This window comes from Saccopteryx bilineata, chromosome 5 (genome assembly GCF_036850765.1).
Source record: "Saccopteryx bilineata isolate mSacBil1 chromosome 5, mSacBil1_pri_phased_curated, whole genome shotgun sequence".
In the NCBI taxonomy this organism is placed as follows: Eukaryota; Metazoa; Chordata; class Mammalia; order Chiroptera; family Emballonuridae; genus Saccopteryx; species Saccopteryx bilineata.
In genome coordinates, this window is record NC_089494.1 from 247,730,916 (window position 1) to 247,755,982 (window position 25,067).

General features: G+C 38.8%; 1 protein-coding gene across 1 annotated transcript in view; it reads right to left on the reverse strand.

The window, feature by feature from the left end:
* Positions 1 to 521: 521 nt before the first annotated feature.
* Positions 522 to 25,067, reverse strand: part of STIM2 (stromal interaction molecule 2) — a 165,419-nt gene continuing 140,873 nt past the window's right edge. The window contains exons 5-12 of the mRNA XM_066280375.1: positions 22,827 to 22,942; positions 19,396 to 19,573; positions 18,680 to 18,857; positions 14,280 to 14,447; positions 13,487 to 13,587; positions 12,996 to 13,234; positions 7,210 to 7,489; positions 522 to 1,950 (exon numbers count right to left, since the gene is read on the reverse strand). Of these exons, the coding sequence (XP_066136472.1) occupies positions 1,473 to 1,950; positions 7,210 to 7,489; positions 12,996 to 13,234; positions 13,487 to 13,587; positions 14,280 to 14,447; positions 18,680 to 18,857; positions 19,396 to 19,573; positions 22,827 to 22,942 (1,738 nt within the window). The 3' untranslated portion in view covers positions 522 to 1,472. The remainder of the gene's footprint in view (positions 1,951 to 7,209; positions 7,490 to 12,995; positions 13,235 to 13,486; positions 13,588 to 14,279; positions 14,448 to 18,679; positions 18,858 to 19,395; positions 19,574 to 22,826; positions 22,943 to 25,067) is intronic.

Below are 25,067 nucleotides of genomic sequence, written 5' to 3' on the forward strand. Positions count from 1 at the left end.
GCGTTTTCATCTAAACAGAACTCGGTTGGACATTATGTATTTTAGCCATAATGCTGAAAAACCATTCTAGCTAATATGTATCTGCTATTCTCCCAAAATTCCATCTGCGTTGTAACACCCCTAGGTCATTTATGATTGAATTTTTAGAAGAACTGGTGTAAGCAGAAACTCCCCAGATGTTAATGTATTTGCTTGCTCTATGTGACAATCGTCGCAGTGATAACTACCCTTACAATAACCTATAAGATTAACGAACCCCGTACTTTACAAATTAATACAACACATTCTAAATGCACCATAAATTTATATTTGTTAATCTGGATATTAGAACATTTAAACATTTCAAACTCCATAAAAATATGACAAACAATATAAAATAGAAAGAAATTTGTTGACAACTTACTTCCAAAACATCGCTCTTTCTTACATTGCAATTAAGCAACAAGGTAGCTTACACAGCTCTCCAGAAAACATGTAGTGCTCTTAGTGGAGAACGATCAACAAAAATCAGCACAGTCCCACACAATGATGTCTCCGATTTATTATCTTTTCCACAGTACAAATTTTTCACAAACCATAAATCCTTTGCAGTTTATTCAAAGTCTGTAAACAAATGTCTGAATCCCCACACCCCCCCACCTCAGTTTAAGCTTGTGAATGTTTTAAGTCCTTTGATCAAGTTTTAACTCTTCCACTTGCGTAAGGAATAAAGAGCCTTCTCTCTAAATGATCTATGTTTTATCATACAGCCTGCAATGCAGTAAATCACAGTGAAAGCCCTGGGAAAACAAAACAACATGATTTTTACAGCAGGACTTGAAACTTGACAATAGTAAATGCGTTTAAAGAAGCTCCCCATAATAAAAGCATGGGTTTTCATTTCCAGAAATCAAGTCATTAGAAACCCAAGGTTCTACTTAAAAACCCATTTGATCTAAAAGTGAAAACAGTCCCCTATCCACAGTCATTTATAAACTTTATACAGTTTCACTTGCAGAGATTTTTTTTTCCAGTCTGGAAAACAGTAGTGCAATTAGTTTTATTTCTTTAAGTTACATAGTCCCGGATGTCAATAGCTCTGTGGAAAGATACGAAGATGCTCTGGTAAACAAAAAATGTTTGCAAGCCCATGCTGGCTTACTAGTCCATTAAAGCTTGTCAGTCCACGGTGGCTTTCAACAAATGGTGTATATACATCACTAATAACAAAGCAGAAATAAATAGGCAGAAATGACTGTAAACTGTCTTGTCTCCTAACAATTTTTCAGTAATAAGTGGCTTGACGAATTGATTACAGTCATTCAAATGAGCAGACAGCAGACAGGTGCCCTAAGGACATCGCACTCTGGCCTCCAGTCTGGAAAGCCCCAGTGGAGTTACATTCCTAACATCAGAACACAAACGGGTAGTGGAGGGTGGGAGAGAAGAGTTTAAAGGTGCCACCCGGATGGAATCCCATCAAGTCAGCCAGTTCACTTAGCTTTCTTCTTAAAAAAGCTTTTGATTTTTGATGGCTTTTTGCTTTTCTCTCCATTCCGACAAAGGTCATGGGGGATGCTGCTTATCCTGGCAACAATGGGGGCTTCCTGAGCTGGTTTACTGCTGCTGCCACCTGAGGAAGAGCACGTGTGGCGAGCCTTGGCCACCGGGATGCCGCTGGAGAGCTGGTTCATGCTGCAGGACTTCTCCAGGATGCCGTTGTACACCTTGCTCGCGGGGCTGAAGATCATGCTCTTGGTCTCTGTCAGACCCACACAATCAGGGGAGCCCCGAGACAGATCTGCCGTTATGGGCGAGTCCCCTCTGGACGAATCCTCTAGAGAGAGCTCATCTTTTGATATCTTCCGAGGAGACAATGTTTGGTATATCTCAAGGCTTGAAGGAGGAGACTGTTTCCTTCCAATGGAAGAATTTAAGGAGTCACATTCTGAAGCTGTGTCTGGTACTTCCCTGGATGAGATAGAGCCAAAGGCAAAACTTTAAATCAGTATGTGAAGTGTATCAGCAGAATACTATACACTATAGTGAAGTGTATCAGCAGAATACTGTACTATAGTAACTATAACAACTTTCATAATTTCATCTCTCAGACTGCAAATGGGGTAAGTGCTAAAACTTAAACACATTTCAGCAAAATTAGAAAATTACCAGTTTAAATAATATAACTTATCAAAATTCAATGTTTCATTTTTAACACAAACTATAAGAATACAATCTACCAATCTAAGAAACATTAAACTTAAGTCATACCTTCTTTGTCAGAGAAACGAAATGTTTTAATTTTACCGATTTTTCTATTGTTTCAGCTATTTTTTTGTTTTAGTATTTTCTCTTCCTAAGTCACATAGTTGACACCATATATTTGAAAAGATTAATTTTAGTGACTGCTTCTGCCTTTAATTTTTCAGTCATTAAGTTGATGACATATACCTTGCTAAGAAAAGAAATATACTAAGTGAAAAATGGGGAAGGAAATTGAGGAACAATGGGGGGGCCAGTGGACGGGAGGTGGAAGGCAATGAAATAAAGCTATTTCTTAGAAAGCAGGCATTCAGTAAATTCTCCCAGGCTTATTCCTCTGTGACCCCCCCTTCTCTACAGTGAAGAGAAGAGAAATAAAGAGCAGTGAAAAAAATAAAGTTCCCAAACCCAACCCAGTTAGTGCTACTAGCCACTCGCAAACTGTACCCCGAACCTCACTTCCTACGCCCCACCAGTACCATCCCTCTCCCCGGGCACCAGGAAGTCGCCTCAGTCATTGCAGTAGCATCCTAAACTGCTCTCCCTGCTTCTGTTCTGTTCCTCCTTCTTAGATATGTCTCCACACAGCCTTTAAAGTGGTTTTTAAAACTCAACCAGACACCTCACTCCCTTGCTCGGCACTTTCTAGTGCTCCCTCCCACCCTCAGACTAAAACCCACAGTCCGTGCCCAAGTCACAAGCCCTGTATGACCATGGCCACGGCTGTCTCTGCAGTTGCACACCCTACCGTGTCTCCTCATTCTACCACAGTCTCCTCCTTGTCTGTCCCATGTGCAAATCTTGTGACCCCAGAGGACACCTGCCATTTCCTCCACGTGGCTTCCTTCTCCATGCCATCCAGGTTGCTGATGCCACCCATAACCACCCTATTTTCCTTTTACCTGTCTTTGTTTAGCATCCTGGAACTTACCACTATCTAAAATACTTTATATTAACTTGCTCACAGTCAGCTTCCCCAAAAGAAAGGAAACTTAATAAAGACAAGGAGTCTTATTAACTTGTGTATCTCTGCACTGGAATAATGGCAAGCTCACAGTGGGTATTCAATAAATATTTGACAAATGAATGAAAGGAAGAAAGGAAAGGAAAAAGGGAGGGAGGGAGAGAGTGTCTTGAAAAACAGGGATCATGTCTTACTCATTTTTTGTAGGTACCATGCCTGACACAAATATTGTTCACTCTATGAAAAAAGTGATTAAAAAATTTCAAAATACAGTCAAGGTAAAAATAACAGGAAAAAAAAGTCAGGTGGGAGACAGAGGAGAGCTGAAGACAGACTAGAAATGCAAGAACACATATGATCCCAATCTACCAGCTAGAACTAGGACAGGACCTTGTCTCACTTGTCTTGGCAGCTCATTAGTAAGTGCATGGCACACAGAAGACTAAACTCGTATTTATAGAATGAATGAAACTAAATGAGCTCTCACCTTGGATGACCTAGGATTACTATAATTAGTCGTGTTGATATGCGTATTTATTACTTTTGATATGCACATTAACATATCTATGTTAATGCCATATTTTAGATATATATTAGATTTCTGAATACACTAAGTCATTTCTTTGTACTGTACTCACATATGTCAGTGAAGACTGTCTTTATTACATTACAGGTTCTCAGAAGGTACAAAATCCCTTGGGAAAATAAACACTTAAAAATGTTTTCCTATAATACCCATACTGCATAATTTTCACATGCTTTTACAATCTGATAATGGGTAGTGCTAACAGAGGGCAAGAGGCAGCTCAGAAAGGAAAAAATGACTGAAAATTCCACTGTAGGTCGGGCCTTTCTGCTAGGGTTCTTTCTGGAGTGCATGTCCATTAACTGAACGGCGCATATCACTGCTGCCTGAAACTGGGAGAGGGATAAGGTTGTTGTTGCTGAAGCTGTTATGAAGAGTATAAATGTTGTGGTTGTTATTAGGATATATAGGAGGAGGTTTAGCAGTGTTATAGTTGGGTTAAATGTTAGAATGGAGGTCATTCATCCTATGTGGGCAATTGAGGAGTATGCTAGGATTTGACGAAGTTGGGTTTGATTTAGTCCCCCTCAGCCTCCAGAGCCAGGGGCTGATTTAGTTACTATTTTATTAATTTACTTTCTATTCTGCTACATGATTGGCTACTCTGTGTGAAATTCTAAGGTAGGTAAGATATATTTCAAAAAACGAGTCCCAAAGGTCTAAATAATGTGTGAAAGAAATACCGATCTACATTAGGAATACTGTCCTGGCCCTCCCATCAATCAGCTGTACAATCTTGGTCAAATCACTTAGTTTAACCAGGTCTCAATTTTCCTGTAAAAGAGAATCAGATTACTCTCCAACAATTCTAATTCCAAGACAAATAATCTAAAGTGCTGTGTCTTCCACTAAGTACTCCGATCTGGAGAGTAGGTACAGTCCACCTTAAAATCTTCCACATTTCTAGAGCATATGTTCTTTGGAATGTTGAAGTTAATTATGTGTACCATTTATGTTATTTTTCTATTTATTTTTTCCCTACAGTGACGTGTAGTTGAGTCATGTAAGCTTAATGCATGTACAATATAACAAGATAACTCAAGGTGAGGTTTAAATGAGCATTAATATGCATAATGCACAGAACATGAAAGATCAGGAAGCAGTAAATGTTATTATATTTTTTAAGGGTTCTGGTGGTTCAGTGCTTAAAGACTAAACATACAGAGAAGGAAAAGTTTTCTGATTCCAAATTCTTCTCATATTTCTGAGCTAGCTGTGAATTTTTGATGTTGCTATTTGAAATAAGACCTGAAAACTTCCATCAACTCAATAAATTCTACTGGAAGGCATAGCTCTAGAGTTTTCCAATTTCCATAAGCCACACAGAATTTGTTTTGTCAGTAAAGCCACCTAGCTGGTGACTGTAGTTATACTGCAAAGGTAATACAAAACAGCTAATCATAAAGTACTAACCAAGCAAAGCTGCATCAAATTCTCCAACCGCAACGAGAATACAAAATGTGGACTGTCTCCTCGGGAATATGCGATAATGATCACTGGCTAATGGTAAGATTTACTTTCACTAGTAGATAAAACAAATGTGTGTGAAAATAATTTTTTTTTTCATTTTTCCAAAGCTGGAAACGGGGAGGCAGTCAGACAGACTACCGCATGCGCCCGACCGGGATCCACCCGGCATGCCCACCAGGGGGCGATGCTTTGCCCATCTGGGGCGTCGCTCTGTTGTGTCCAGAGCCACTCTAGCGCCTGAGGCAGAGGCCACAGAGCCATCCCCAGCGCTGGGGCCATCTTTGCTCCAATGGAGCATCACTGCGGGAGGGGAAGAGAGAGACAGAGAGGAAGGAAAGGGGGAGGGGTGGAGAAGCAAATGGGCGCCTCTCCTGTGTGCCCTGGCCGGGAATCGAACCCGGGACTCCTGCACACCAGGCCGACGCTCTACCGCTGAGCCAACGGGCCAGGGCCAAAAATAATTATTTGATGACACTAAAGAATCATATGACGGCCTGACTGGTGGTGGTACAGTGGATAGAGCGTCAACCTGGGATGCTGAGGACCCAGGTTCGAGACCCCAAAGTCACCGGCTTGAGTGCAGGCTCATCAGCTTGAGCTCAGCGTCTCTGGCTTGAGCAAGGAGTCACTGGCTCAGTGGGAGATCCCCAATCAAGGCGCGTATGAGAAACAATCAATGAACAACTAATGTGCCGCAACTACGAGTTGATGCTTCTCACCTGTCTCTCTCTCCCTAAAAATTAAAAATAAATAGAAACAGAATCACATGACAGAGAGCTGTGGAGGGCCATGGAAGGCAGCCAGTCCACCTCATCTGGTTTTGTTTCTCTGAGGACAGTATGACTTCGGGGCTGCATGGCCTAGTAGCACCAGCAGAAACTAACACCAGTGAGAGTTTCTGTCGACACCACACTGCTTCGCAGGAGGTCAGAGGTTTAGAAAGGGAGACCTCCACAACAACAGGGTGCACGGAGCACTGGGCTCCTTACACCGGACCGGAGGACCTGCCACTACAGAAAACAACTGTGATGAACATAAATTCCTCCTTTAGTGCCCTACATGTTCCTAAACCTTTGGCATCTGATATAATACCAAGTACTAGCCTATACCAATAAATCATTAAGTGACAAATATTTTAAATCATTAAGTGACAAATATTTTAAAAACTCAGTCATATTTAATGTTTCCTTGTGCTCAAGTATATTTAAGCTCATGCCTTTATAGTTTGCATATAAAACTGTTCATAAGTTTACATTTAGAGACTTGAGTAAACTGTGTGCTATGGCCTCGTCTAAAAGTTGTACCTCAAAATATCAACCTATGTTTGTACTGGGCAGACTTCTATGACAGTCCCCAAATTCCCAGCCCAGTACAGTCATCTTCTCTCAGTGTCTGAATTCACACTAATATAGGAGATTCTGCAGATGTAACTAAGGCCACAAACCAGTCTACCTTAATGTAGAGAGACTATCCAGGTCAGACTATCTTTTAAATCTGGACCTAGAGATCAGTGATAGAAGAAGTCCAAGATTCAAAGCCAAGAGTCCAACGAAGGGCCCCGGTCTGTCGCGCTGTTTGAAAGGGCAGCCGCCTCTAGGCACCGCGAGCAGCCCTGGCGGAGAGCATGCATGCGAACCTGGGCCTCGGAGCTACAGCCCCAGGGACTGAATTCTCACACAACTAACTGAGCTTTGAGGAGCCCCAAAGCTGTAGGTGGGAGCAAAGCTCAGCCAATACACTGATTTTAGCCTCGTCAGACCCTGGGCAGAAAACCCAGCCACACCCAGCTGGGACTACCGCACGGAGAACTGTGAGCTCAAGACTGGTGTTGTTTGGAACCACTAAGTCCGTGGTAACTTCTTATGCAGCAATAAAGAACTAAGACCACACAACCTCCTACCCAGCCCCCTCCCAACCCCCACTCCCCCTGTTCATTCAGTGCCAATACCATTGCTTTTCAGCAGAAAAGTAAATGGCCTCCTCCTCCTCTTCACTTCGGTAGAGCGCAGGGCAACTGGACACCGAGAGGATATCGGGATCGGGAGAGGCCAGCGAGTGCTGGGGGTGCTGGGGGAGGTGGGCGTGCCGCGGGTGCGCCGGGTGCGGGAGCGCCGTGTGCGCAGGGAGCTGAGCGCGCTGGGACTGCGGCGAGGACGGCCCGATGCTGCGGCGAGAGCGGCACAGGCTGCTGCTCCGGGCCAGCGACCCGGCAGATTTCGCCATGGTCCCTGCAAACCAAACACAGACAAATCAGAGGCTCATAAAATCCAGCGCTCCTTTGTGCTATTACTAGCATGTAACCATTTAATCTACCTTTACTTAAGTAAGCAACTGCACCATTATTACCATCCTCCAACATCTTCACTGATCCTCTGGAAATTTAAGAAATAAAAAAATAAAATGTAACAAAAATGAAAACAGGCCTTAAAATAAAAGGCAATGGCCTGACCAGGCGGTGGCGCAGTGAAGAGAGCGTTGGACTGAGACACAGAGGACCCAGGTTCGAGACCCCAAGGTCACCAGCTTGAGCACAGGCTCATCTGGTTTGAGCAAGGCTCACCAGCTTGAGCCCAAGGTTGCTGGCTCAAGCAAGGGGTCACTCAGTCTGCTGTAGCTCACCCTAGCCCCCATCAAGGCACATATGAGAAAGCAATCAATGAACAACTAAGGTGCTGCAACAAAGAATTGATGTTTCTCGTCTCCCTCCCTATCTGTCCCTCTCTGACTCTGTCTCCATCACACACACAAAAAAGGCAATGAACACAAATGAGGCTTTAATATAATATTTGACATTACTATTCAAAGAGATTAAAAAATTTACCCAAGATAGCAAATGCTTAAATTTAAAAATCAATATAGCATATTTAAAAGAAATCTAGGCCCTGGCCGGTCGGTTCACTGGTAGAGCGTCAGCCCCGTGTGTGGATCTCCCAGGTTCAATTCCTGGTCAGGGCACACAGGACAAGTGCCCATCTGCTTCTCCACCCCTCCCCTTCTCGCCTCTCTCTTTCTCTACCCCTCCTATAGCCATGGCTTGGAGCGAGTTGGCCTCAGGTGCTGAGAATAGCTCCATGGCTTCTGCCTCAGGTGCTAAGAGCTTGGTTGCTGAGTAATGGAGCAAAGCCCCACATGGGCAGAGCATCGCCCCCTAGTGGGCATGCCGGGGAGTTCCCAGTTGGAGCACATGCAGGAGTCTGTCTGCCTCTCTTCCTCTGAGTAATAGAAAAGAAAAAAGAAAAGAAAAAGAAAAAAAGGAAAGAGAGAAATCTGTACTTTGCTAAATTTTCCTTGTTTTTTTATGGCATTCAGATATTTTATTATAGAAAATTAATGTAGCTAAATTCTCTCATTTTTTTTTTCTTCATTATTATTTTTAAATTGAATTTATTGGGTTACAGGTTCAGGTGTGAAACTCAATAAAACACCATCTGCACACTGCTTCGTGTGCCCATCACCCTAAGCAAAGTCTTTTTCATTCCCATTCCCCTCACCAGTGCTCATCTCTGCCCCCACTACCCCCTCCCTCTTGCTATCATCATACTGTTGTCTGTGTCTACATAGTTTACAAATATATATATATATATCCCAACGACCTTAACCCCATCACCTTCTATCACCCAGTCCCACAACCCCCCTCTGACAGCTGTCACCCTGTTCCATGTATCCATGTCTCTGTAACTATTTTGTCTATTAATTTAATTTATTCATTAGATTCCACATATAGGTGAGATCATATACATTGTATTCATCTTGGATTTTCAATGGATACCTCTTGAGATAGTGCAACTTGTTTTAACTTCAAGTAGTTTTATTATTTGCAGTGTATGCAAGTCCAAATCTGTAACTCCAGCTTTAATCTTTTTCCTAAACTTCAGAACCTTACATCCAACTATTTACTAAGCATCTGCATGCCCCACAGATACTCAAACTGAATTCAACATTTTCCTCCTCAAACCCACTATCCTGTGTTCTTTATCCTGTTAAATAACACCACCACTCACACAGTTCTCTAAGTTGGAAACACTGACATTCTTGACTCTTCTTCCTCCATCATAATCCATACCTAGTTCATCATAAAGTAGTTCCAATTCTGCCCTGGCCAGTTGGCTCAGCAGTAGAGTGTCGGCCCCACGTGTGGAAGTCCCAGGTTAAATTCCCGGTCAGGGCACATAGAACAAGCTTCTCCACCCTTCCCTCTCTCCTTCTTCTCTGTCTCTCTCTTCTCCTCCTGCAGACAAGGCTCCACTGGAGCAAAGCTGGCCCAGGCGCTAAGGATGGCTCCATGGCTTCTGCCTCAGGCACTAAAATAGCTCCGATGGCAGTGGAGCCACACCCCAGAGGGGCCAAGCATCGCCCCCTAGTGGGCATGCCAGGTGGATGCCAGTGGGGCACATGCGGGAGTCTGTTTGCCTCCCCGCTAACTTTGGAAAAATACAAAAATACAAAACAAAAAAAAACCCAACAAAGTAGTTCCAATTCCACCTCCTTGATATTTTTCAAATCCGTCCACTTCCCTATATCCCCACTGCCCCGGCATCATGCTGGACTACTGTACAAGCCTAATAACTGTTTTTCCTCCTCCGGTTTTATTTCCATACTGCAGCCTGCATGATCACTTGAAAATGGAAGATAAATATGACATTTTATTGCTAGAAACCCTTAAGTGGCTCCCCATTTCTTTTAGGGTACAATAAAGTCAACTCCTTAACATGGGACTGTTTGATTGATCTGGTCTCTCTGTTGGAACGAGTGTCCCCCTTCTCTGTCACAGGAACACTAGAAACAGTGTTTCTACCTCTCTCAGCTCCTAGAAGTATAATATTCTCTCTCTTGCCTCTCTGCCTCCTTTCCCCATCTCTCCCTTGACCTCCCATTTCAGGTCTTTGTTTAAATGGCAGTTGCTCCAGGAAGTTTCCCAACAATTCCAAATTGTTTGGGCTCTTGTACTCACATGACACTATCACAGTATATTTCCCCATCACATAGCTGATCTCTATGCAATGCTCTTGTCTGTCCTCCATTAGACCGTTAGTTACACGATGGCAATAATTGTATATTGTATTCAACAGTACGTCACAACAACTAGCCTAGTGCTGGGCAAAGAGTAAGATCACGGTAAGTTTTAAATGAATGAATCAATGAATGACTCAAACAGAAAACGCCACTGATAAAGTGTGATAGACTGGAGAGGTGAAAATGAAGTAAAATTAAAAGACAAACTTCCAGAATTTTTGACTACCTCCCTCAATACTATACAAGCCTTCTTCTAAACAAATTATATAAAATGAAAATACTTTGTCCTGGCTGGTTGGCTCAGCGGCAGAGTGTTGGCCCTGTGTGTGGATGTGCTGGGTTTGATTCCTGGTCAGCGCACATAAGAGAGGCAACCATCTGCTTCTCTACCCCTCCCCCCTCCTCCCTCTCTTGCTCTCTCTCTCCCCCCTTCTGCAGCCATGACTAGACTTCAAGCACATTGGTCCCGGGTGCTGAGGATGGCTCGGTGGAGCCTCCCAGGCCCTAACAATAGCTCAATTGCAAGCATGGCCCCAGATGGGTAGAGCATCAGCCCCAGACAGTGGTTGCTGGGTGGATCCCAGTCGGGGCACATGTGGGAGTCTGTCTCTCTATCTCCCCTCCTCTCAACTTGGAAAATAAAAAAATAAAGGAAAACAAACTCATCTGTTCTCCTACCCACACAGGGCTAACTTTGGATAGTGTCTTCTGTCTTTTTTTCCTTACAAATAATTAAACATAGATGATATTATGCTATGTATGTCTAGTTTTACCATCTTACTTTGCTTTTAACATACCACAGGTATGTTTCTTGTAATTGTTTCACACTTATACAATTTATATACCTATGGCACAAAACTGCTCAGAAGGGTATACAATGAAGAGCTTTCATCCTTGCCTAGATACTCATCCTACAGCCAAGAATTTCTTACTTGTCAGGTCCAGAAATTATGCTTTTATAACTAAGCAGTGGAGTATCTCTGATGTACCACTGGGTGGAGGCAGAGCTCTCAAGTGTAATCTTTGGCATGAGTTATTTTTCAGAGATAATAAATTTGATGAAAGCATTTCTAAGACATTATATTAAATTTAAAATCAATTCTTGTACTTTTATCATATTTAAAAGTTCAAATTTCTATAGCAGAAACATTAAAAATTTGATTATCCACATTTAATGTTAAATATTTTAATGTGCATATAAATACCTATTCCCCAGAAAATGTACTTTAAGAAACAAAAGGCAAAGAAAAAAATCTAGTTCATTTAAGGAATAGAATACATCTTCACGCACACTTCTGATATGCATAATTTTCTCTTCTGAGGAATGCAACTTTAAAATTGTTTTAAAAATTAGAACCCTAAGTCATAACTTCACTAAATCTGTAACTGAATAGAAAAAATGAAATTAGAAAATGCTCATATATCATGATTTGTCTCAAAGACTAAAATTTCCATGTAAGTCTTCAACCAATCAATGATAAACTGCTCTCCATTCGTTGAACTCCATTCTATCTACACTGTTTCAAGAAGGTCAGAAAGGTTGGGAAAATGAATCAGGCAATAATAAGAATAGACTTTTTTGAATGATTTCTAATACATGAAATATACCATTTTAAAATCAATTGCTCTCTAACTTTGCAAAAGTCCAAGTATTTATTAATAAATTCTAAAATTTATTAATAAAATAAAAATATTTAAATTTTAATTCCCTACCAAAATGTATTCTTTACCATCTGAAAGTTTTCAAAGAATAGAGCACAACAAAGAAACTACATGTTAAACCACTTTGGGAGGAGCTCCACTTTTTAGAAACAAAAAATATATACAAGATTTGTTTATCTAAACATAAACACAGTTTAATTTTATATAATGATAAATTGATTTGGTGCTTCGTGAGTTAATGCTTTCAATAAAAGGACAGAATTGGAAAAGCAAAACAAAATACTAAAATAGATGCCTCCTGGATGTCAACTCAATTTAAAATAAATCACAGGCCACAGCATGTTGACATAGTGGTAGAGCATTTGGCCCAGCATGTGGATGTCCCAGGTTCGATTCCCATTCAGGGCACACAAAAGAAGCACCCATCTGCTTCTCCACTCTTCCCCCTCTCACTTCTCTCTCTTCCCCTCCTGCAGCCATGGATCAATAGGAGCAAGTTGGCTCCAGGCACTGAGAAGGGCTCCATGGCCTCCGCCTCAGGCACTAAGAAGAGCTTGGTTGCTGAGCAATGGAGCAACACACCAGATGAGCACAGCATTGCCCCCTAATGGACTTGCCAGGTGGATCCCAGCTGGGGCACCTGAGGAAGTCTGTCTCTCTGCCTCCCCTCCTCTAAATAAATATAAATAAATAAATAAATAATGACAGACTAGCTCCCAGTCACACAGCTGGTTAGAAAGTGGCAGAGTCAGGACTGGAACTCAGGTTTCTAAGATCTTCCTCTATTTTCACTTTCTAATATAGATTAAGCTGCCATTTGAAGGACTGTCAAACCTCTGCCCCTCATTCATACAAATGATTTAGCATATGTGATATATTATACACACACATCCACATGCCCCTCATATCCCTCATATAGTATTCACAAACAGTAAACACAAATTAACAACAAAAAGAGGAAATAAGGAATAAACAATTTTCATCAAAGACTTCCATAAATGGCATGGTATAAAGTTATTTTAAAAATTGTACCAACTCTCTTTTGAACTCGCTACCTACCAGGAAACTGTGACACTATTGGGGGGGTGTCTTCATCTAAGTCATCGACCCCTCCAGCAATCGGGTAGGGTGGAATGGAGACTCTGGGCATCACCACCCAGCTGTGATCAGAATACAGGGAAGAGGTCAGGCTGGGGAGTCCCGAGTTATGAGCTATCTGAAAGCCACAGATCTTCTCAATCTGTTGCCAGCGAAAAAGCCGTTCTCGTAAACAAGTTGTCAACTCAGAGAGAGATTTCCTGGAAAAGCCAATATAGTAATTACTTGTTACTTCAGGTAGTCTTCAGCAAATAGTCTTTAACAAGGCACTGAAACAAGGCAACTATATGAACAGACCATGGCAATTAGCTAATTTCAGAAGAAATTACACACTCTTAGAATTAGTATAAATTATGTGATTATACATGATCAAATGACAAAATATAAATTGTCTATAAATTATGTATTTCAATGCAGTGAAAATAAACACATAGCTAAAATAACATTCTTACTTTGCTTCCAGAATTTTGTGGTCCACCTCATCTAGGGAGGAGCTGTGTGCAACGTGCAGAGTGCCGAAGACTGTGCTTCTCTTCTTCTTGATTTTCTCTGCCTAGAAACCGAAGGAGGGAAAAACAAGGCTAGGTTTGGGAAATAACACATATAGACTAATGAAGTTTATTTTGTTTTGAATATATTAATAATCATAAAGTCAGTGAAAAATTATTAGCTATATTAGTTTTATTTTTCAAAGAAAAGAATAAAGGGGGGAAAAAAAACACGTTTTCCATCCAAAACAAAAGGAATCAAAACCTCATTCTGAAGAATTTCTCTATTTTGGTGGTTCAGAAAGACCTGAATTTGCTATTAAAACTAACCTAATAACACCATATGCTACTGCAACAGAGGTGTTAGTGAGCAAACTAAGATGCTGGGGTTTTTTTGCTACAAATCAGATTAAGACTTAATCTTACTTCACACAATTTAATAAACTTGAACATTAATTTCCAGTAACTACTAACCTGAATTAAATATAAAGCAGCAACCTAGAGGAGAAAACCTCTGTATAAAACATTTATGATAATGATAATAGGAATGATTTTTAAATGACACTAAGGTCATCCTAAAAGGTAAATAGCTCTCTAAATAAAGTAATTTTACTTTACAGTCTATGATTATGAGAAGTTATGCAATAAGTTATGGTTCAAGAAAAACATCTGCAATAACAAAAATTTATTCATATCTTTGTATTCCAACTTGTTAATCCTCCTAGAAATCTATAAGTTTTGAAATATAATAGAGTACCTCGTCCTTAGCAATAGCTAACTGCATTTCAGCATTCTGTCTTTTAATATTGTAGTACTGTACTTCTACTTCGTGTGTTAACTGAAGCCATTTCTGAAGTGCATCTGGAACAGACCAGCTGCTTCTGAGCTCAAATTCCTTTTCAGCCTTTTTTAGAGCCATTCGAACCTGGGCAAGAGGGAGGGCAGGAGGGAGGGAAGGAGGAAAGAGGGGAAGAAGAGAGAAAAATTTCTTCAGATTTTAAAATTAAAAATTTGTTTAAAAATTAAGATATTTTAATACCCAAATTAAAAGCAAAGCCATTTTATATAGTTATGCTCTTTGCAAACATCTTTTTAAATCACAAAGTCTAAAACAATATATTTCTGACATTATAGCTAAAAATTTAAGTGCATCTTAATTTCATTAAGCAAAGTTGTAAAGCCAGAGGATAGAGGGGACATATATAACTTAAGCTGAATATTTAGTTTTTATATTTTATTATACAACAAGACTCAGAAAAAATCCAGGGCATACAAAACTAAAACTGATCACTCTCCTCTCATAATGCATTACTTGTTTATATAATAGGATATGAGTAAGTGTCCAAAATAAGGTGAATATCTATCTGCTCTACGACCCCCTCTTTTGTTCCCAGAAAGCCCTAATGTAGCTCCTTAACTATACACTCACTTTTACCACTTCCATTTAATTCACTGCTTCTAATATACCAGAAAAGAGGTGAATCAACATTTGCAGATCAAGTATACATTTCAAGAAATGAGATTCTGAGTGCAAGTCTACCTGATTTTTCCAGGAGAAACTATGCAGAGCCATCAGTGCCAAGCCCTACCCTCAGCTGCCTTGAGGGCAGTCAGTGCTCAGTGTGGAGCTGGTATTAAATGCTAGGGAAAACACCCTTAAGGAAAGTGTCACAAAGGAAAGGACACAGAAGGAAGAGAGATCCATTCTCGGAATGACTCACTTAAACCAGCACGAGCTCAGGCTAAAGGCATATAAAGACACAGGATGGAATCCGTGGAATCAGGTACACACACTCGGGACCCTCAGATAGTGAGGGTAAGCTATGGAGAAGCCTGCTTCTAGGCCACCATAACTGCAAATTACCTTTCCTCAAGCTTAGTAAGGTAACCAAAACTTAGTAAGGTAACCTAGACTAACGTGCAGAGGAACATTTGACCTGAAAACTCAATTTATTTAAATAAACTTTTTCATGTGCCAGATTAAACTAAGAAGTGTACTATACACATACCTTAGATAAAAAAAATAGAATGGCTGTCAGATATTATAATAAAGAAAAAAAAAATCCAAATTTAACAATGGCACTAAGTAGACAATTCAAAACCCAGATATTAAAAGGACAGATAAGACAGCACTTACTCACTGAAAACAAATCCTAAACATTTCCTGACACAATTCACTGTGCAGTGTGCTTGAGAAAATTTAACTGTGTTGAACAAAAAGTTTGGCTAAGCTGTGTGGTGTCCCTGCTAATCTCTCAGGAAGAGAGAATTTGAGCTCAGGTCCTATGACGTACTGGTCTACATAATACCACAAAGTGTGGGGCCACAGGCCTTTCTTACAAGATTTTAAAGCTAAAATTTCTGTATAAGTTCTACTGGCAAAGTAGTATACAGAGAATCTGAACAAATTTCACTCAAGTTTTTCTCTTCAATCATTAAAACTTTCCTTAATGTTATATCTACAAATTAATTTCTCCTAAAACAACCCAATAATACATTTAACACAGAATTAATATATTTCTAGCATAAATGGAGGCTTAAGGATGTTATAATTGACTGTCAAATAATTTCTCAAAATTTTTTAAATCCTAACCTTCTAATAATAGCAACTATTGCAATATTTTGTTTTCTCTGCTATTATTCTTAAGTTTATCATTTGACCTAAATCCCAATCCTTAGTTTGAATTACATTGTTATTTAAAGGGGAATGGATTCAGTGAAAATTGAGTTATTAATACCTTTTACAAATGATAAGTCATTAAATTGTTTAAAAATAAAATTATTATTTATATAACTTTTGTGTAAAACAGCAGCAAAAACATGCTATCACAGAAAGAAATGGCCTAACCATCTGAAAAGCTGGCTTCTAGATTCAGCTTTATTATTTATTACCTGTGACCTTCAGCAAGTTCTTTACTTTCTGAGGCTTACTATCTCATGTAGAACAAGGGTTCTATGACTTGTCCTCACTTTAGACTTCCCCTGACTTTAGAAACAAAATAACTTATGTAAAAGGAATTTACACAAAAACTATTATATTATTCATACAAAAGTTTTGTTCTATGGGAAATAACTCATATAAAATATGTGCCAGATGTTCCTGCCTTCTAATTTTGAAAAGTTGATTATCCTCCAGACAAAAATGTAATAATGCTTCAAATTATGTGGAACTGTGGATGATGTGACATTATATGTAAATTAATTTCCCAGTTAAATTTACTTCTATACACAAAGCCTTTACTAGCATGAAGGGAAAACATGGACTCTGGAATGTGACATGCTTGCCTTTGCCACTTACCTAAGACAAGTTATTTAACCTCTTTACATATCTCATCTGTAAATAAGGATAATTTCTATGTATTGTTAAGATTAAAACTTAGGAGCAAACCACTTGCAATATACATAAAAATACATATAAACACTTATAGTATTGTATTTCTTATTACTATAATCACATTGGACAGAGTTCTTTTTAAATACCCATATCTCTCCATTAAACCACCACTCACTGACTGGATTTCACTAGGTATTACATTTGTGTTGGGCCATGATATTACGGTGATCTCAGGATCTACTGAGTGCGAGGTCTCTACACCAAAAACCTCGGATGAGAATGTTAGTGGTTTTGGGGGTACTTTTATATTGTGTTTCCTCCTCACTGTGAGGAAGTCACCTAGAAAACACTGCCATCAGTTTATATCTCTGCAGAGAATTCCCACTACTGCTTTCTGATTTACACATTATCTGCGAAGTTCAGAAAAACGGCTACCAAGCTTTTAATTTAGTAGTGGGAACAAACCAAGAGTTAGAAGTCCTGGTAGAAACAGGCAGGGAGTTCTCACAGGAGTAAAGGGCAAAATATCTCATTCTTGGACATGGTATAATTTTGGCCTCGGCCTTTTCTGTTGTTGTTAATTCCCTGTTCTTGACTACATTCTGTACAGAAGGTATTTTCAGGTAACTGGGACCTGTCTGTAAAGTATATGTCTAGAAGGCAACTTAAGAGAACAAACAGGGAAAAGATCCAAAAAACAGATGCGTGGGGTACGAGGGAAAGAACCGTTAACAGTTAATCAAAGAGATGACTACACTCAGTCAAACACGACAAACTCAAAAGAAACAGTAATGCACACTGAACGTTTTCTCAGGAGTTGAAACTGAAACTCACTCATGACATGGTTTTTATTCCTTATTCAGCACTTGACTGAGAAGGCAACAGTGCAGAAATCCAAGTGGGAGGAAGGACACCTGGGTTCTTGGCCCTGGTTTACAAATGAGTCACTCCCTAATGTGGAGAAAGTCTTCTCATCCTTACTTTGTTCCTCAGTTTCTTTACCAAAAGTGAAAGGGACAAGGTCAAGAGGACGAGACAAGGCCTTGGAGGCAGAGGCTGGAGGGACGTGCTTTGAAGATGAAGGGAGGTGCCATGAGGCCAGAAAAGCAGGCGGCTCTGGAAGTCGGAACAAAAAGGAAACAGACCCTGGCCAGGGCCTTCCGGAGGAGTGCAGCCCTGAGGACCTACTGCAGATGCCAACTCTGAGAGCAGCGAGATAATAAATCCGGGTCATTTTAAAGCCACTAAGTCTGTGGTAATTTTTATAGCAGGAATAAAAAACTGAGCCATCTGCCTATAATTAAGTTCTCCCAGAACCACTACCTGAAAGGTTGTGCCGTGCTGACTGCCTGCATGCAATCTTAAATAAATCCCTGGGGGAAGCAGGGATTGGAAAGGTTATTCTTCAGCAGCCTCAAATTTTTAGATTATATTCTAAAACCATTTAACAGGACTCAAATGAATGCATAATAGAGATTCTTTACCTTTGCAGAGAAGTGTAACATTAGATATACTTCACTAGGTTACAGTTGAAAACTGAAACATATACTACAGATGTTAAACTAAATAAATGCTTTATATTTATTCAAGATAATTAACACGGCTTGGGATAAGATTTCATGAATGAGAAAACATGGTGGCAACTTTGTCTTTTAGTTTCTACTTTATTTTGCTATAAGGACTTTGAGCAATGCAAACAACACAAATGATTCTTTGATTAAAGAGTATACAATGGAACTAAATGTACACAATTCAACAAAGACAAAATATTCAGAATGGCAATACAAACATTCTAACAAATCCTTTTTTTAACGGGTCAATACCTGCTCCAACTCCTGCTCGGCATACTGCCGCCGGCTCAGCTCACACTCCGCCCCCTCCCGCAGCTCTCGCAGCCGACAAGCCTCCTCCTTCGCGAAATTGATTTCATCCATCATTTTGCGCTCCAGATTTTGCTTTTCTACAGCAACATTTCTGTTTTCTTCCTGGGCCTTTTCAAGTCTTACAGAACAATAAAAATGTAAATTTCTCACGAAAGTTTTTAAAATTTCATTTTTTTAAATGAAGAAGATATGTATGTATCAAACAATAGAATACATATTTCAATCAAAATTCGCAGAATTTTCTATTAATCTTAAATTTGAATAAAAAAAAAAAACAGGCAGCCTATAATACAGCAATTGTGGTTAGCTTGAGCTCAAAGTACAGGGACGGCAGGGAAATACTCCAGCAAAGAGATTTTTAAGAAGTACATAATTTCTTAAAGCATGTCAAAAAAGTAATTTAACTCCACATATAATTCTACTTCTATATGACTGATTTCCACAGGTCTCTTTACCCAATTATTCCCTAGTGCATACCCTCACAATAAATCTGTAACTATAATAATTCAATGATACTTTAGTCAGTATCTGAAATGAGGTATACAAACATTTCTGATGTATCAACCTAAATATGTGTATGTACATGCCCATATTACATTTTCAAAAATTGTATTTTCCTATATAAATAAAAAGACTTAAGAGTTTGTTTTACTTACCTCTCTTGTAAGTCCATTAGACTCTTCTCTGCATTTTGTAGACTCTCTAAGTCTTTCATCATTTTTGTAACATGTTCTTTTGATGTTTTATTCTGTGTATAAGCAAACCAGCACCCTCCAACACCAATTACTATAGAAACTGTGAGGATAAAATCCTTCATCCAATTATGAGGAGGGCCTATGAAGACAATTAAAGATGGTTAAATTAATATTTGAGTATAATAGAATCTCAATACAGAGACACTTTTTAAAAAATAAAACAAAAAAAAGTCAAGATGTCCCTCCCATATAAAAGTTATAACTTTCTGAAAATCCCTTTTTCAAATAATCAATGCTTATAACTTCCTGCTCTGCTAGACCTATAGGACAGAGATAAACAACATGGATGCTCCCTGCCCCTGATAGAACAGGAGGCAGTAATATAAATCCTGGGGACCCCTGAAAAGCAATAGCACCTCCCATCATGTACCAGAATGATCCTATTCAGTAAAGAATGCCATCATTATCATTGCAAGTCCTTTCCTTCAGTCAAGTGAAGGTGATGCTTTGATAAATGGATTGCTATTCATTCACCAAAAAGCACTTTCTCCAAGCACACAGCCATGGAACTAATTATGATTAATCAGTGATTCTCAACCAAAGGTAATTATTTTCCCCAGCAAACATATGCCTTTTTTGTTGTTGTTGTTACAATTGGGAAGAAAATGAAGGGACAGGGAGAGTTCTTACTGGTGTCTACTGGCCAGGGATGTTGCTAAACATCCCACAATGCACAAGACAAATGCTTCCCCACTCAACATCCTTCTTAAAAAAATTACCTAGGAGTTATCCGACCTAACTGTGAACAGTGCCAACGGTTACAAGGGTCATGGGTTACATGACCATAATGGTATTGTTTTAGATGGCTATTTGCCAGAGGTAGCTGGGTTACTAGAGGGAAAGAATAGGATCGCCCTCCCTACCCAGCCTGGAAAGACAGTAACCTCCAGCATTGTTTCCAAATAAGGAGTAAGAAGCCAGGACCTACTGTCTCCAGTGATACAAAACATAGAAATCATTATTCAAATAATTTTCTAGTTCATTTGGAATTTTACTGAGATTGTCAATACACACTAGTTTTCCGGGGGCTCTCTGGAGGGAGACACAAGTATAACTAACACATTAAAATGTATTATTTGCTCCAAAGAAATATCTGGAAAAACTTAATTCTCCAGGCCTCCAGAAGGAAGACATTTTGTATGTTTGATAAGATGAAGAACTCTAGAGAAATGAGAAGTTTCTGTGCTTACCAGTCTAGGGTTCGTATGTTTTCTACAATGTGATAAAGAGCACGCTCTAGGCCAGAGACCCTCAGGGCTGTGTGTCTCCAGAGTGCATGCCCTCACCTACAGTGAAAGAGATGCACTCCACAAGTCCAGTGTCTCAAAAGCACTTATTTCTATTTCTGCCTCAGACTGAGAGGTTCAGCTCAGGGTCTAGTTCAACTATGAGCCCTGTTCAGGCTGAAATATAATCACCAGATACAGTAATAAATAGATGGACAAGTCCCAAACTACAATATATATCACATACTGGAAAAGATTTCAGCAAATACTCCTTTAAAATGTATCTTGTTCATTTGACAATGCTAGTTTTTTATAACTCTAACATGGGTGTCCCAACTACAGACTCATTCACTCAAATAATAATTTAAAGACAAACACACTATAAAGGTGTAATGTAACTGTTTTTTTAATTAAAATATGTATTTTCAACATTTCTGAGACTAGTGTAGTTCCTTTTCAACTAATAATATAATACCGTTTGCCTTAGAGGGTGGTTTGTTTCTGGATTAATAAAATACAAATATTCCTGATCAAGTTGTACATAGAGACACATTCTATAGTTTAATTCTTATTTTCACTGATTGCTCACATGAAAAAATTAGAAGGAATTGCACAGAAGACAACCCCAAGAGATTCAGTAGAAAACTTGGAGAAGGAAGAGGTTAGAAAGGGTATCTCTCCGTGGAATGCTCGGCATGTCAGTAGTGTTCTATTTCCTAGGGTTTGTAATTTCCACCAACAGTACATTTCCACCAACCCTCACAAAGAGAAGTTCCAGCTGTTTCACCAGCTGCTCTTTTAGCCTGAGCCAAAAAAGAACCACCAGTAAAGCCATGGAATCCATCCAACCACCCCAGTAACCCGTTTTTAGCAGAGCCACCCCCAAGATACTATCATAGAAATCTGCAAGTCTCCCAACTCCAAGAATGGAGGTAAACATTCGTTTCCCATTTTGTATTTGTGGAAGTCATTTTTCTTGTATTAATTTGTTAATCATTTTTGGCTTCTGAAAAATAAAACATAATTCCTCTAAAATGTGTACTCTTCAAATGCTTTTCCCCAAAGCTTTCTGAAATTTGAAATTAAATGAAATAAGCATATTAAACTTTCCTTCTGGGAAAAAGTATGCCTGTCAAATTAAAGAAATTTTGGTTTATTTTCTTTATAAACATGACAGAGCAATTTCTTACTGTTTCTCTTTCAATCTAAAGAATAATTCTCCACCTTGTGCTCCTGTCAAGATAGTCTGTTACTTTACAAAGTTTCAAAGTGCATCCTTGCTTTTGGTCTGTATCTAAAATAATTGTTTTTTGGTGATTAATGAAATCAAGTTAGGTTCTATTACTTCATGCCATCAAGATGGTTAGACTGTAACAGTTTGTCAAGGGATTCTTCAGTGAACATCCAGCTATAATAACATCACCACTAAAATTGCTATAAAGATCTAAGGTTTTAAATCTAGAAATTTAATTCTAAAGTATCGACTAACATAGTTTTTACAATTATCTACATCAGTAACCAGCTTTGAAAATCCCACACTATATTTCAATGACAAGAAGTCTCCCTTTATAAATATTTTGTTTTAAGATAGCATTAGCCCTGGCTGGTTGGCTCAGTGGTAGAGCGTCGGCCTGGCGTGCGGAAGTCCTGGGTTCGATTCCCGGCCAGGGCACACAGGAGAAGCGCCCATCTGCTTCTCCACCCCTCCCCCTCTCCTTCCTCTCTGTCTCTCTCTTCCCCTCCCGCAGCCAAGGCTCCATTGGAGCAAAGATGGCCCGGGCACTGAGGATGGCTCCATGGCCTCTGCCTCAGGCGCTAGAGTGGCTCTGGTCGCAACAGAGCGATGCCCCCGGATGGGCAGAGCATCGCCCCCTGGTGGGCGTGCCGGGTGGATCCCGGTCCAGCGCATGCGGGAGTCTGTCTGACTGCCTCCCTGTTTCCAGCGTCAGAAAAATACAAAAAGAAAAAAAAAAGGCATTAAATTTTTTTACACCTAATAGATGATTTTTCTTAGTGGTCTACTACCTTCCTTATTTTTCTCCTTCTTTAGGTAACAGATGATCTGATTATTCTTTTGCATTATATTCTGTGAGAATGAATACTAACGTGTTAGAGGTCCAAACAAAACCACATCCAATGCCTTGAGCTGAAGTTTTTGTCTGTGACTCCGGTCGCTGATTTTCAACTGAGAGATCATAAATGAAGTTTCATGTACTGCTATCCTGTTCATTTAAAAAATACATATACATTAAATGAAAGTATTTCTAGTATACAAATTTAAATATTTGAACAACATAGTTAATACTTAACATATTGATAATTACTGTAAGTCCTTATCCAAGTGTGATTTAACACTTAGTTACATGTATCAAAAACCTTTTCAATGCAAACTAAGCTGTACAAACACTCCTGTATGTTAATAATTAAGTTGCTAAATTGATATTTTTGTTTTCTACGGTTATTTTGTGCTATAACTTAATATGATTTTAAACTTTATCAAATTAAAATATTTTATAATCTTTAATTACCTGATATTTTGCTGTCATGTCATAAAAAACCAGAAAACTATAAGTAATTTACATAACTTTTAAAACTAGTTCTCAGTTTGGATTATTGCTTTTCTTTGAAAATCTATCTAAGAGGTCCACACCTTTATATTCAAATGTTTAAACTGTTTATAAATTAAGTCCATTGAAGTCATAAGTGGGAAGTAAGAAGTCATCACTAGTTGGGAAAATAAATTGAAGAATTTACATAATAAGAAGTATACTGAACCATTTTATGTACAATGAAAAAAGTATTTAGGGGGCCAAAGGCACAGGTAAAATAAGGAAATAAAATCATTATGATTTGGACTTCAAATCCAAGTAGCCCAATAATCAGCAAAGACTTCTTAACAACTAAATATGCCACCAATAAAGATCTTATAACACAAAGTCTAATAATAATTATTTTTAAAATTGTTAATAATAATATAATTGTTAAAATAATAAATATACTATAAATATAATATATAATGTAATATAATATAAATAATAACAATAAAAACAGACATGTACTATGTACCAGGACCTGTGTCAAGGGCTTAATGAAAATTCAAAACAAACAACAATATATATTTTAGTATATATAATATATATATATTATGTAACCTGGGGCAAGTTAAAGTTGAGTAACTTGTCCAAGGTTAATAATCAGTAAGAAGTAGGGCAGAGACTCAAACTCAGATATGTATGATTCAATGACTATACTTGAACCACTAGGTTTTATTTCAGAAGATATCAGAACCTCTGATTTTGAAGAAGTTACAGGAACTCCTATGAGGTTTCTATAAAACTTAAGAGTAAAGAACTCTAACTTTCCCTTTACGAAATGCCTTCCTTCATCTTCTCCACAGGTACCTTATGTATATGCTCCTGATACTCCTTTAATATGACATCTATCAAAGTCCTTGAAGGCAAAAACTATCTTAGCTCTGTATCTCCAAACCTAGCATGATGCTTGGCAGAAACAGATGCTTGATAAATGTTTGTATAATAAATGAATGAATGCATGGATGGATGCATGAATGAATTCACAGCAATACTATCAATAGACTAAATTTAAGAAAGACAATGAGATGTAGTAAAAAAGAAACTACATAACAGAATTTTATGCAAAGTTCAATATGAGCCCAGAGGTGGAAGTGATTCTACCTGAGTGGGTGAGGATGTCAGAAGTTCACACAGGTCTGAAAGGAATGAGGAGGCATGTATCAGGTGAAGAGAGCCTTAGTATAAGCTCTGGTAAAAAGAATTACAGAGTATAGAAAAAACAGTAAAAGCCTTAAAATAACTATTATAACTAACATAAAACTTTTGTAGTTTTGGGTACCTATTTCAAAGGTAATTTTATTGTCACTGAAAGGAAACAATAATGAATTGTTTTAGGCATGTGCACATCTGGAATGTGTAATATATTTTCTTATACAAATAGTCCTGTATCTACAATTGCGCTATAAAAAAAGCTCTGTAACTTACATGGTTGTTTAAATTAATTGATATTACACCTTTAAACTGTTTTATCTAATTGCATTACCATCTAAGAGGGGCCTTATAAGCCAGTTTCCCTTCTCCTCCACTCAAAAGGACTCCAACAGGCTGACCTGAAAGCCTCTACATATTACAGATAAATTGTTCTTCTATAGAAACATGGCCACTATTTTTAAAAACTGATCTTGATTAGAATTTGAGATATCTCTGATAGCCTTTATTTAATCAAAAGAAAAAAGTGGCTCTAACACTTATTGCCAAAACACAGAGCTGGCTATTTTATTTCATGTCATTGTTATAAAAAGAAACTTCGTAA